General features: G+C 38.6%; 2 protein-coding genes across 3 annotated transcripts; one reads left to right on the top strand and one right to left on the bottom strand.

Annotated features, from left to right (window-relative positions):
• The first annotated feature begins 277 nt into the window (after positions 1-277).
• Positions 278-4,717, top strand: LOC109048308 (neutral cholesterol ester hydrolase 1-like). Its single transcript, XM_042773576.1, has 5 exons — positions 278-522; positions 1,110-1,335; positions 1,461-1,530; positions 1,603-1,774; positions 2,706-4,717. Exons 1-5 carry the CDS (start codon positions 331-333, stop codon positions 3,321-3,323), a joined length of 1,278 nt encoding a protein of 425 aa, XP_042629510.1. The 5' UTR covers positions 278-330; the 3' UTR covers positions 3,324-4,717.
• A 4,850-nt stretch (positions 4,718-9,567) lies between these two features.
• Positions 9,568-13,171, bottom strand: LOC109047910 (E3 ubiquitin-protein ligase MSL2-like). 2 transcript variants are annotated; one of them, XM_042773571.1, is made up of 3 exons: positions 13,071-13,171; positions 12,211-12,441; positions 9,568-11,442 (listed from the first exon to the last, which is right to left on the bottom strand). In XM_042773571.1, the coding sequence occupies exons 2-3, from the start codon at positions 12,350-12,352 to the stop codon at positions 9,977-9,979; spliced, it is 1,608 nt and encodes a 535-aa protein (XP_042629505.1). In that variant the 5' UTR covers positions 12,353-12,441; positions 13,071-13,171; the 3' UTR covers positions 9,568-9,976. The 2 variants fall into 2 exon arrangements, with proteins under 2 accessions (XP_042629505.1, XP_018921109.1); XM_019065564.2 differs by having other exon boundaries at positions 9,569-11,442; positions 12,211-13,152.
• Between the last annotated feature and the right edge of the window lie 931 nt (positions 13,172-14,102).

Genomic DNA, 14,102 nt, shown 5'->3' with positions numbered 1-14,102 from the left:
TAGTCTTAACAGGATTTCAGAGGTTTAAAAAAATATATAACGTGTGTATTGGAGTATGAAATGATATAATACAGTAGATTTTGACTAAATTTTTTCCTTAAGGACCTCATTAGTTGAATGAAATGAACTGAAATTACCTCATTAGTGAGAATGAATGTGCATTAAATAAGGTATTACACTTAGACTGCTGTCTTTGTTAGCACAGTATGCAGTCATTATGTGTGTTAAGAATAAAATGATAAAGACTACATTTCCCAGAATGCTCTTTGACATTTCACAGGAAGTAACAGCAACTTAAAAAAAATCTTTGTAGAATTGCTCAGTGTCATAATGTCTAACCCCCTGATAGCTGCGGAGAGAAAAGAAGAGAGACATCACCTCGTGATGAAGTTGTTTTGCGGTTTTACATTGTTATTAGCAATAGCTGTTGCCTATAACGTCTACATCCCATTGCCTAGGACAATCTCAGAACCATGGAAACTGATGGTGTTGGATGCAGCATTCCGGGGAGTTGTGATGATGGTAAGTAGCACATTTTAAACAGTAGCTACACCAGGTGAATTGAGGAAAGGATGATTGGCTGGAAAGCTCTTTTATATTCTATAATAAACTGAAACAGCAGATTATGTTGCCTAACTTTAGGCCTTATGTCTTTTTAACAGAATCAAAATAACAATAATAATAAAGTTTATATATGTTTTGTCATTAAACTTAAGTGAAACGTAACTTATTGTTGCGTTTAGTACATACTATCTACCCAGAGCAAATACAATTATATATAATACATTGTATAAACAGCATAAAACCTGACAGACAGCATCCAGTATTAGCTATTAATAGAGGACCATCTGTTTTTGGAGAGACGTGTTAAAGGATGACTTTGATTTGCCTGTTCGGATGAACTTTGTCCAACTTGGCACCACAATAGCTAATACCCAAGGGCAGGATGAAATGATCCTAATTCACTGTCTTCGTGAACTTTTCTCTCTTTTTCAATGAGTTTGCATTTGTTCTTCTTGTCAATGCACCAAAAATATCATGCAGGCTGCATTTCAAAACCATAATGAGGTTAGTTCAGTTCTCTGAATACTGACCTTGTTGTTTTGTAGGGAGATGTTGCCCACTCGCTGGGTTTGAGCCATAGAGTCCACGTTATCAACTCTGCTATTGTCAGTTTTGAGAGTCTGGTGCCCATCACAAACCAAGAGATCCAGACTGAAGATATCCTGTTTGATGGAGTGCATGTACGTGTATACCAGCCTCCTGGACAGGACGGAAAGCTGAGGAGAGCAGTTATGTTCATCCATGGAGGTGGATGGGCCGTGGGCGCTCCAAGTATGTCCAAGAGTTTCCTTATGAATCATTATATACGTTTCTTAACAAATCAGGTAGCAGGACTCTCTCTGTCCTGTTGTTGCATTCACTGGATTATGTGCGAGTCGTGTTTTATCTGCCATCAGAGCTGGGGTCATATGACAGTCTCTGCAGACAGATGGCAGCTGATCTGGATGCAGTGGTTGTGACAGTGGAGTGAGTATATAATCTCATTCAAATAGGAATAGAAAAATGCTGAGTGTCATGCTGAGTGTTCACACTATGCAGTTATCGCATGGCTCCTGATGTGCACTTTCCAGTGCAGTACGAGGAGTGTGTGCAGGCCGCTAAGCATTTCCTGAGGCCAGAAGTGCTGACGAAGTATTCGGTCAATCCAGAGCGAGTGGCAGTGTGTGGAGACAGTGCTGGAGGAAACCTGGCCGCCGCAGTGGCTCAGCGGGTACACTTCTGCTTTATTACTCAATTACTTCGATTCCTTATGATGTAATATTGTGATATCATGTCTTTTAAGGTCATATTTTACTTTATTCTATGATGTCCAAAGAAAATGATGTGTAAGAAAATGATCCGATCTGTTAACCTCCATGACAGGATCATTAAAAAATGTTTCAGTGGGGGAAAAAAAAACTTAATCAATATGCATTGAAAATCTTGACATAAATTTGTTATGGCACAAGTCAAAAGTATGACTTTAACTTTTTTTTATTTTTACTTTTGTCTCATAATTATGACACAGTATCTCTACCTCATAATTTCAACTTTGTCATGATTAGTATGTCTTTAAATATCATAATTATGACTTTTTATCACAGTTTTCTTTTTTGTCAATTTAAACATTTTATCTCATCAATTCAACTTTTACCCCTGATTTCACAGACAAGGCTTACGTCTAGTCCCACACTAAACTGGACGTCTGGTCTGTTTTAACTGTAAGAAACTTGCACTGACATATCTTAAAATATGTTTGTGCCATTGTTTTGTCTCAAGATGCACACCAGTAATGTTTTTTTTTACTAAGGCACATTTATAAAAGATACATAAAAGTCCTAATTGAACTATGGCCTAATCCTGTTTTAACCAAAGCCTTCTGTGAAACCAGGCCTTAATCTCATAATTTCAACATAGTCTCTCATAATTTACCTTTTATTCCATTATTATCACCAATCTCATAACTTTTTTTTCTTTTGTGGTGTAAATGGGCTACATATGTGGGTCGTCAAAGTTTGGATATTTTAAAATATTATAAAGCTAGCAAGCATTGTTCCTTTAAATTGAACGATCTGTCGGACCCTTAACCTAGTCTTAAAATGTAGCTAGTGAGATGTGGTTATGCTAATTAACATTTTATTTTTCTCTCTCTCTCTCACTAGATCGGAACAGACAACACCACTACTGTGAAATTCAAACTGCAGGTCTTGGTTTATCCAGTGCTTCAGGCGTTAGACTTCAACACAGCTTCCTATCAGCAGAACCAGAACGTTCCCATCCTGTATCGCAGGTTAATGGCCCGTTTCTGGTTGGAGTACCTAGGCGCCGACCTCAACCTTGTGCACTCCCTTATGATAAACAACCACACAGCCCAAGACCAAAGCCTGATGTCCTTGATCCGTTCAAAGCTGGAGTGGACCACACTCCTCCCCAAACGAGTGATACAACATTATAAGCCTGTGTTTCCAGTGACTGGCTATCTCAGTATATTAAATGACATACCGGCATTACTGGATACCAGAGCTGCTCCGTTACTGGCGGAGGACGAGGTTTTGCGTATGGCACCACGTGCTTACATTATGACTGGTGAGCATGATGTTTTGAGGGATGATGGGATGATGTACGCCCGCAGGCTGGAGCTGGCAGGGGTCTCGGTCACTAATGAACATTATAAAGACGGTTTCCATGGCTGTGTGAGCTTTGGTTTCTGGCCCTGCTACTTCTCTGTGGGAATAAGGGCAGTGCAGAATTATATCGCTTGGCTTGACAAACATTTGTAGTTATATTTAAAATGTGTCTATGAGGGATGCAACGATTATAGATTTTGTTTGTAGGATTATAGTCTGAGGAATAATCACGATTTCATGATTATTATGCATTCATTAATTTCACAACACTACTTAAATCACATGAACACTTAAGATTTTAAAGTGTTATTTATTGCTGCCTTTTGAAACCATAACCAAATAGCCTAATACAGCACTATATTAATAAAGACAAACAAAAAGTCAATTTCTCCCTTTGGAAAAAAAAGAAAGAAAAAAAAGTGACCTCTGCTCTGAAACATCCCTGTCTGTATTTCCCTTTTAAAAATAACAAATGGAAACAGATCACAAAATTATTTGGTGTTTTCAGTTTCATTCATTCTACATTTCTTTTGGATCTGATGTAGAGAACTTGGAAACATGGTGAAAAAATATCTTGTTGGTTTTTGACCTAAACATAAATAATACTATAACAGGGATAATAAATCACTATGTTAATTAATTATTATTATTAATATAAAACTAATATTAACTTTATTTATCCCCCAGGCCAAACTGTTACTAATGAGGGGGATTAACTGAACTTTCTTCCATACGTATTCATTTTAATAATCTTTTTAATAATTAATCTAATTTTACATGTGGCCTGAGAAAATCATGTCAGTTATTTTGGTTCGATCTTGAGACTGGAAAATGTGCTGTGCGCACACAGAAACAATCAGGAGCACAGAAACTTGTCAACACTGCAACGCCACTTTTTAATAAAATAGCTTAGATAATAGATAGCTACATTATATTCATCACACGTCAGTAACGAGGGGGTAAAAATCACTGTTTTTGAAGTAACTAAACACAGCTTCATTGCTTGCAGAGAGACACTTAGAGTCAGACGCAGGTCATTCACAAACACAACTAAAATTTCTCTCTGTCATTGATCGATCGAATAATTAATTCAACTAAATGTTAGAATTAACTCATTCAAATAAATGTGATCTTAACGCACTATTTCATCTCTGTCTGATGTGAAGCGGGCAGAATGCTGGAACTAACGAGCTGTAGCTTCACATCCGGTGGTTCTTGCCTTCACCTCGTCCATTAAAATCGTTTAATGCACAGCTAGCCGTTCATTATCCCTTACGTATTTGCTCCTTTAGCAACAATTTTTTTTTACGGCAATATTTCAATGACGCCCTTGTCACTGTTGACTCCAGGCATTTCTTTAGTGGGAATAAATCTTCGCTGTTCGGTCCCTCTGTCATAGCTAATCTAGTGTGTGTTGTAGCCTCCTTGTCTCTGATTAGTATGGCACTTTAAGATGCTGCACCACTGGTGTAACTTTCCCCGGGTCCCAATGTTCATACTATCCATTCTAAACAGTATGTGAGATTAAAATAAGTGTGTCCCAAAGCATAGTAAAAAAAAAAAAAAAATAAAAGTCTCCGGATGGTCTACTATTTCAGGTCGATTTTGGAAGTGTGGATCCGTGCACACACCAATGGATAATATTACCCACAAACCGTTGCGCTTTGACGAATGATTTGGTTGAGAACTGCAAACATGAATAAAAAGTATTAAAAAAAAAAAACTACAAACATGGTGGATGTGCGCGACCGATGGTTAACTAGAGAGGTTTAGATAAAGGGGTTTGAGTCACTTATAATCAACATTTAACCTGTTAAAAAAGTATTTATTTTATATTATCTGTGTTATATATAAAAGCAGTGTAAACTTTTATAAATATCCATTTGGTCGTTAACTTTTAAATGCATCATTATGCAGAAAATATGAGCAGACCTCTGCATGAAGACCCGCGACTGGCAGATCAACGGGCTAATTCTTTTCTCTCCGATATGGTAGGAAGTGAAATGAAATGAAATGTGGAGGATGTTAACTGTGATAAGATGATTGACAGGCCAGTTTACAGTGTAACTGTGCAACAGAGCGCTCAGTTAAAGACGCAGCTGTATAACGTTATAGTAGGCCTATGTCCCAAATTTTGCCTACTCTTCTACTACACGCTTAAAAGTGTGTACTTTTTTCTCTCCAAAAGAGTACATACTTTAAAGGCGTAGTATAAGCAGGCACATTGGGACGCAGCAATTGTTTTCGATTGTTTTCTAACAGTTCCCTTCCGTGCAAAAGAAACACTCGGTGTAGTGGAGACTTTACGATTAATTAACCGTGACGTTTTAAAGCACGGTTAATCGCTGCATCCCCAATTACTTCATGCATTGTGATGCAATCTTTTGCAACACGAGAGAGGATTTATATTGTACATCGGGTAAAGAAATTAAGTATTTGATGTTTTGCTGTTTATGAAAGAATTGTATTATGGCTTTCATAATAATGACTAACACATTAAAGTGTATTTTTTAACTAATTTACTAAGAACCAAATGAGGAATTAGAACCACAAAGAAATTTCTCTTGAACTGATACTGTTCTGACACCATTAACACACAAGTATATGCACACGTTATATTCAGCAGTGTTTGTAAGATTCTTATTGACTCAAATTATTGCTTGGTTCTCTTGTGGGGAAGTCGTGGCCTAGTGGTTAGAGAGTTTGACTCCTAACCCTAAGGTTGTGGGTTCGAGTCTTGGGCCGGCAATACCATGACTGAGGTGCCCTTGAGCAAGGCACTGAACCCCCAACTGCTCCCCGGGCGCCGCAGCATAAATGGCTGTTCACAGTGTGTATGTGCACTTTGGATGGGTTAAATGCAGAGCACAAATTCTGAGTATGGGTCACCATACTTGGCTGTATGTCATGTCACTTTTTTTTTTTCACTTTAATGTTGTGTTTGTGCTTGTCATTATTACCACCTAATGCATTAACAAAAGAGAAGTCATATCTCCATGCATTTTATAACATTTGTGACTTTCACTTTCACTTCAGAGACCTGAAATGAATTTTATCATATATTTCTACTGTGAATAAAGCTGGAGCATATATTGAAGCTGCAATAAAGGTAAAAAAAAATATGCTGCCTAGTTGCATTTAACATATTTCATAGTTATTCTAGAAAATAGTGAAAAAAAAAAAATTGGCATTTCAAATCATCTCGAATTTTTGAGCGACACAAAGAACAACATACAGTCATGGCCAAAAGTTTTGTGTTTTGCAAAGTTTGCTGCTTAAGATGTTGTGGTGTTCATTCACATTGTTTCTAGATTATTGTGTAGAGTGATCGGATTCATTTTAAATAATTGCTATAAGCATCATTGGCCAAAAAAATTAACTTTTCACCAAAAATCTTTTTTTGATCCTGACACAAAATGACCAGCTAACATCAATTGACTTATCATATCAGCAGCACATGTGAAAGTGTAAAAGACATATCATACTAAATAGCTTGTAAGAGCAGACTGATTGCTATAAAAGGAGGGAAGAAGTGTTCCAATAATTGTGTTCTTGTTAGCAATGGTTACCTCTAAAGAAACATGCAGCCATCATTGCTTTGCATCAAAATGGTCTCACATGCATGGAAATTGCTACAAAGAATATTGCACCTGAAAGAACCATTTACTGGATCATCAAGAACTTCAAGGAGAGAGGTCTGACTCCAGTGAAGACAAGTGGACAACGTCCTGGTGTCAAGAAGGGCAGCAAAGAAGCCATTTCTCTCCAAGAAAAACGTCAAGGGCAGACTGAAATTCTGAAGGAAGTACAAGGATTGGACAGCAGAAGACTGACGCAAAGTTATTTTCTCTGATGAAGCTCCCTTCTCAATGGAAAATCGATTGTTCGGAGAAGAAAAGGTGAAGGCTACCATGAGTCCTGTGTTGTGCCAACAGTGAAGCATCCTGAGAACATCCATGTGTGGGGTTGCTTTTCAACCCTAATTCTGCCAAAAAACACTGCCATGAATAAAGAATGGTATCAAAATGTTCTGCAAGAGCGACTTCTTCCAACGATCCATGAGCAATTTGGTGATGATCCGTGCATTTTCCAGCATGCTGGAGCACCATGTCACAAAGCAAGAGTGATAAAGAAGTAGCTTGAAGATCATTACATTGAAATTTTGGATCCGTGGCCAGGCAACTCCTCGGATCTCAATCCCATAGAGTACCTGTGGTCAGTCCTCAAAAGGCGAGTGGACAAGCAGAAGCCCACAAACTATGATCAACTCTGAGAACTAATAAGGCAAGAATTTGATCGTCATCAGACAGGATTTGGCCCAGAAGCTAATATCCAGCATGCCAGAGTGAATTGCAAGAGATTATGAAGAACAAGGGTCAGCACTGTAAATATTGACTTATTATTTTGCCAATAAAAGCCTTTAAAACTTGATATGCTTATCAATGTTTTTCAGTATACCACAGAAACGTGGAAAAATAATCTACAAATAAGCAGCAAACTCTGCAAAACATTTATGTCACTGCCAAAATCTGTTATGTTCCTTTCAAAAGAACATTAGGGTGAGTTTAATGACAAAAGATGGAAGCAAATATGTACTTTTGGTAAATTAAGGTCTTTCTAACTCCTACATTCATCTATCAAAATGAAGATCATAATACAAATTCAAATATCAACGCAAATGTTGTGCAAGGACAATTTCATTAAATTTGGACGATCAAACTTTCAGTATTTCTAAAATTAACAGCTGTTAATAGCTGTAAGCTGATCGTTATATTTCAATTATGAAATGTCCTTATACCGAAATATTTACATTTTGATATTTTAATGAGAAGTACGGCTATTAACGTAATATACTGTAACAACGTTGCCCTCTAGCGACTAAACCCGAGTATGCCAGGCTCTACAATGAAACCAACTAAAGGCCTTAATCATATTTGTGCCACATAAGACAAAACACACACACAACACGACACAACACACAGTTTTGAAAAACAAGAAATAAAAAACTATAATTTATTTTTGTTGCTTTCTGCAGTTTTCATTATTTCAATGTGGCAGTGAATAAACCAGCAATAATAAGAGGTTCTCCAGTAATTCACAAATCAAGAAACTAAAATCTGAGTTCAAGTAATGACCATTGAAAAGCAAAGGGAGGAATAAAACAACAATACCAAACTATACGATTTGAAAATACAACAAAATATCCCACTAAGATCCAAGATTTAACTAGAAGATTCTTCAATATTTGGTCAAAGCCCTACTGATAGAGTTTTCAAGCATATTTAAGGATACAGATGAAGCACTATCCATCCTGCTTCATTACATAAGACATAATATGGCGCAGTCTAACAGTAAATACGTTCACTGACCTTTCTCAACACATATTTCTAGTTTTGGTCCCTAGAACAGGAATCACAACACAACTGCAAGACAAACACAACTAACCAGGATCATAGTAAAGAGGCATGAATGGGTGCTAAAAGGTGCTCAGGTAAACATTCAAAGATCATAACATCTTGAAATACTCATTTAAAGTTTGCATCAAAACAATATGATGACTGTGTGGGGAAAAGGTTTTAAAAAGATGGTTATCTATCATTTTGTTTTTCATATTGCTTTAAAAATATCACTGCCATGAATACATTCTCAGGCAACACACTGAACACTCTTACATTCACTTGTTTCAGAAATCTTTGTAGATACAATGGGGGAAATATTTATTTGATCCCCTGCTGATTTTGTAAGTTTGCCCACTTACAAAGAAATGAAGGGTTTGTAATTTTTATGGCGATCAAATAAATATTTTCCCTACTGTACTGTACTGATGAAACAGTCAGCTCAGTCTGAACTAACAATGAACAATAGTGAGGATATCATGAATAAGCAACTCTCAAAGTTGGAGAAACATAGCTGTTGTGACAAATTTGTGCTTCATCATCCTTACAAAACCACAGACGATCATGGGATTTAAATGTCTTTTTTTCAAACCTGGAACATGACGAATAAAAATTGATACGCCACTACCCTCCATTCAGAAAAATTAGGAACCATCTATTAAACAAAAAAATTAAAATAACTCGATATCCTGACGGGACACCCCAGTCCCATAACCAAGAGTTGGGGGTGACACAGGAAGTGATCGCTATAGCAACCAGGACAGGTGTCTAAACCCATGAACACTATTGGGATTAAGTGCTACATTTTCCACCATTAGTAAATTGTGATTTTATCTGACGTTAAACAGGCATTACAGAGCGCTGTATGTAATTTTACCTTCAATTAATGTTTAGAAGCTATATATATATATATATTAATTTGTATATATATATATATATATATATATATATATATATATATATATATATATATATATATATATATATATATATATATTTAAAAATTAATTTGGAAAAAAATCACCACAGGATATAAACACATTAATCACTGCTTTTGGACAGTTTATAATGAGCTGCTATACGTGTTACCCAACAAACTTATCACACTAATACCTGTGGAACTCATTTTAAATTTTGGGTCATTGAATATTCAAAGAAAAATAACAGCCATTTCTCAGATCCTAAGTTCATTGTGAATAAAACAGCCACACAGAAGCAAACAATTCCTTCAGAATAGCACAATATGCCATACAGCTTCACAGTAACTTTCCATTACAGCAGTGTGTGCTTGTGTGTTATGGTAGAGGTTGAACATGAAAACTACAGACAAGAGTTTTGGCAAACAATTTCTGTTCGACATAAACCAGGAATCGACCACGGCTGAGAGAGATGTCAGCAGCAGGACAGCTATCAACAGTCGAAATGCATCTCGAGAGCCTCTTCAAAACTCTGGTCCTCGTCGGTGCTGGAGGTGAGGAAAGAGGCCATCGGGGAGCCTGCGGACAGACTGAGAACTCCCGCAGCGTTCGTTCCAGCGTTTCTGACAGATATACTGGTGAGGTTGATGCCGAGAGTGAGTCTGGTTTGCTCAAGGGCTTTTTCGGGCACGGCGAAAGCCTCCAGCTTCTTCTCCCCGTTGGCCATGTATGAGTTCTGGCAGCCCCTGCAGATGCAGTCCAAACAGGCCTTACGGTTGGAGTAGCAGGGGCATCTCTGACCTCTGCAGGTAAGAACACTTGGATTCTGGGTGGCTCTTCCACACTTGCAGCCTTTTTTCTCTTGTGTCTTTTTGTACACGACTTTATGGGGCTGTCCTGGTTGTCCTGCTAAAACGCTAGCTGACAGCAGCCTGTCCTTTGTCTTGCCCTTTGCCTTCGGGACAGCCACTTTAGACTTCGCCTGAACTTTCTTATTACCTAGGTCTGTGTTTATCTGGATATTTTTAGTTGAACCCAGCACAGCCTTATTAACCTTCAAAACGCCTCCGTTAGTGAGCACGACAGCAGGTGGGGAGGGCGCTTTCGGTTCAAATGCTGTTTTAGATGGAGCCGTGGCTGCTACCGATGGCCCCTGGATGAGGCTGGTGATGGCCAGAGGTTGGAGCATCTCACTGTCGCTTTCAGAGCGAGAGCGCTTTCGGCTCAGGTGCACTTTTCTGTGGGCTGTGGCGAGGCAAGTCAGGCCCGTCTGAGGTTGCTGTGGGAGTGCTGGCTCAAGGGCGCCGCTGGTTTGGGACTGTAATGGGTTCTGACATGGCTCTGGTGTTGATTTAGTCTGTCCGCATGATACCTCAGATTTAAGGTCTTCCAGGACGCTTGTGCTCTCTGCATTGAGTTGCACCGATTCACCGCTGGTCTCTTGACTAACTTTGCACTTTGCGTCAACAGTGACAGTACCCACGTGTAGTGATGAGTCAGATTTCAGAGGTCCGTCAGCCCTGACAGGCTCAGGGGTCTCTAGTTCGGCTGGGATCTGCTCAGATGGTTTATCTAAGCCAGTCAGGTTGACATCAGTAGAGTTTTGTGAGGAGTCAGTCTCTGTTTTGAGATTAAGAACATCCAAAGTGTCTTTGACAGGACTGAGGTCTTCTTGTTCCTGACTCACCCCCAACAACTCCTCCAGCATCCTCTTGACCTCGGGGTAACCCTTGACCCCCGAGGCACTCTGCTCTGATGTGACGCACACTGAGACACACTCGCAGAGATTCCTGTAGCAGTCGATCAGAATCTGGAGCTGTTTATTCTCCTCAAACTGCTCATAGTCTTTACACCAGCTGCAGGATGGCTTTAAAAACATTTTCTTGCCTTTACAACCCTTGCAAACATAGTGCTGGCAGGAGGAATTTTTTGGAGCAACTGGATCCTTAAGCAAATTCCCTATATAGAAAGCAAACAACACATTAATTTAAAGCAATTAAGTATAGCTAAATCAGATCTTACTATTTTTAGTTCTGTAGAGAGCAACGGTTAAGTTCTGGAAGTAAAAAAACATCATATTAATTGTCTCCATCGAGTAAACTGAATTTAAACAATAACTTATAAACAATTAAAGACAGATCTACTGGGTGCTGCTACTATCCCTATTCTCTCAAACTTCTTAAACATTCAATATTATATTTCTCCTTTTTATTGAATCATTATATCAACGCTTCATGGGATTGAAGTCCGATTTTCAAATACTTTTTTCTTCAAACCAAATGTCACCTCGCAGCTGGTTAGTTTGGTTCATAGCTTATAACTGGAATGAATACTTGTTAAAATCATTACGGGAAAAAAATACTAGCAGGACCGAAGCTGCTGAAAAAGTGGGCGGGATCTGTAGCAGCAGATAGTACCGGTCCCGAGTGCTGATTGGTTGATACAGTGTTTCACTACATCACCGCGAAGCGAAGATCGTTTTGTTGCTGTTGTGTAGCAGCTCAACAATTTGCTTAATAAAATAACGTTTAAATGAAAAAAAAAAAAAAAAAAAAAAACCTACTAAGTAAGAAAATATTACGTTTAATAAAAGCCATAAGACACTCGAGGCTGTGCTGTAGTGCAAACATATATAATAATACTTTAACTTCGCTGCGCGTGCTGCTTACCGATGCCAAATATACTGCAAAAAACACAGCACGGCCTCTCGTACATAAAGGCACTTACCACACACCAAGCAGGACAGGGAGTCTCTAAAGAAAGGCAAGACGTTAAACAACCCTCCGTATGTCTCCGGGTCCATCGGGTCGCACTGCAGAAGAGAGCGGCACGCAGACACGTACAGCGCGGTGGCGTTCACCGGGTTCATCTCAGCGAGATCAGTCAACAGCAGGAGGAGAGACGCGGGCTGATCGGCTACTGACAGCGAGTCTCGATCCGACCCCCACTGCACGATAACTGTGAGAACACAATCAACCAGGCTTGAGCCAACGCCTCACACCAAGAGTGTAATCTGACATGACTCGCAAGCAGATGAGCAGCTCGGAGTCGTCTGCTTGTTAACATGTCAAAGCTTTGCTCAATATTTCAAAGATCATCCAGAGACGCTCAGTCCGGAGAAAACAAGCCGCTGTAGGCGATGTATAGCACCGACTAAAGTCTGCTTTCCATGCGTGTCAGATCCCAAATGCCTCAACAGAAAGAGCGCTGCACTTCTGTGATGAAGCACAGAGAGACGAAGGACTGGACGATAAACAGCATTTTAGTGAGAGACACAACAGGCCTCGAGCTGTACTGTCGGTGGCACGAGCTCTGCGTATAATCGGTCCACAAACACGAACTGGAAAACAGACTCAGTTGCGCAAAAAGTATAATCTTTGAAAAAGTCCAACACAGCGCTTGTTCACGAGGCTTAACAGAACAGATCACAGTTCGCCTGGTTACTAGTTCGCTACCTAGCTAATATTGTAGGTTTTTCTTCGTCTTCTTGAATAAGAGCGCTTTTCTCTCTTTAACGAGTGCGACAACCTTCCGTTTGATTGAATTGTTTATATAGCGTTCAACTGAGTTACAACATATTTACATACATTAGCCTATGCTAAGGGACAGTTTCGCTCCTCTGTTAACTTTTGCATCCTGAGAGGAACAATACCAAACAAGAGTAAAAGAGTGCCTGGAATTAAACGCGGCCTTCAGTGATTACTGCCCCCTAGTGTCTGACTGTATCAACCACACGTCTGAAAAATCAAGGTGAATTCTGTAAAAATTAACCTGAAACATTATCCCATGTTTCTGGAACTGTCACCTTGTTTTAAAAAAATAAAATAAAAATAAAATATTGGATGTGATTTTAATATTCCCCTTTAGAAAAACAATATGCTACTCCACTTTAAACACACTGACAAAGATGTCATTATTAATTATTTTGGGGATTTTTGTCCCTCCCAAGTTAAAACGGTCATATAATATAATATTAATATAATATAATAGAGTTGCCATGTTATCATAAGATGGTGAAACTATGTAAAAGTAGTAAAGCAAAAATATTTGTTAAAGACTTTTAAGTGATATAACTTTATGCAGTAATGTTTATGTATATATGGAAACCCATAATTATAATCTGTATTTTATTTATTTATTTTCTAAGTCATTTCTTGTCCCCTGTTATAATCTTATGTAAATGGTAGCCTATAAATTGACTACTTTCTTAACTTGTTTATGTCTGATGCTTCAGTAAAGGCAGGAAAGGGAAGGAAAAGGAAGGAAAGAAATGATAAATGTACATATAGAGGATGGTGTTCATTCCCTTTCACTTTTAGAACGCAGTCATGAATCCAGCCTTAAAATATTTTTCAAATGCATTTAGTAATCTAGAGTAATGCTGCATTCAATCCATGTCGTAATGTGATGGCCTTGTAAAAAGCGTTCACGTCCTCGCAGAACTCGTAATTACAACTTGTGATCTGGGAGTTTTCTGAGAGCTACAACTTGCACCACCCGACCACCTTAGATTCATTAAGAGCTATGTTTAGTTCAAGGTTGTGAACAGCTCCAATCAGTTTTTTCAAACTCGATTCTCACAACAACCGAGTAACTGATGGGAACTGTAGTTTATCATG

Source organism: Cyprinus carpio, chromosome A2 (assembly GCF_018340385.1).
Source record: "Cyprinus carpio isolate SPL01 chromosome A2, ASM1834038v1, whole genome shotgun sequence".
NCBI lineage: Eukaryota > Metazoa > Chordata > Actinopteri > Cypriniformes > Cyprinidae > Cyprinus > Cyprinus carpio.
The sequence above is the reverse complement of the archived record's forward strand: the minus strand, read 5'-3'. Positions and strand labels throughout refer to the sequence as shown.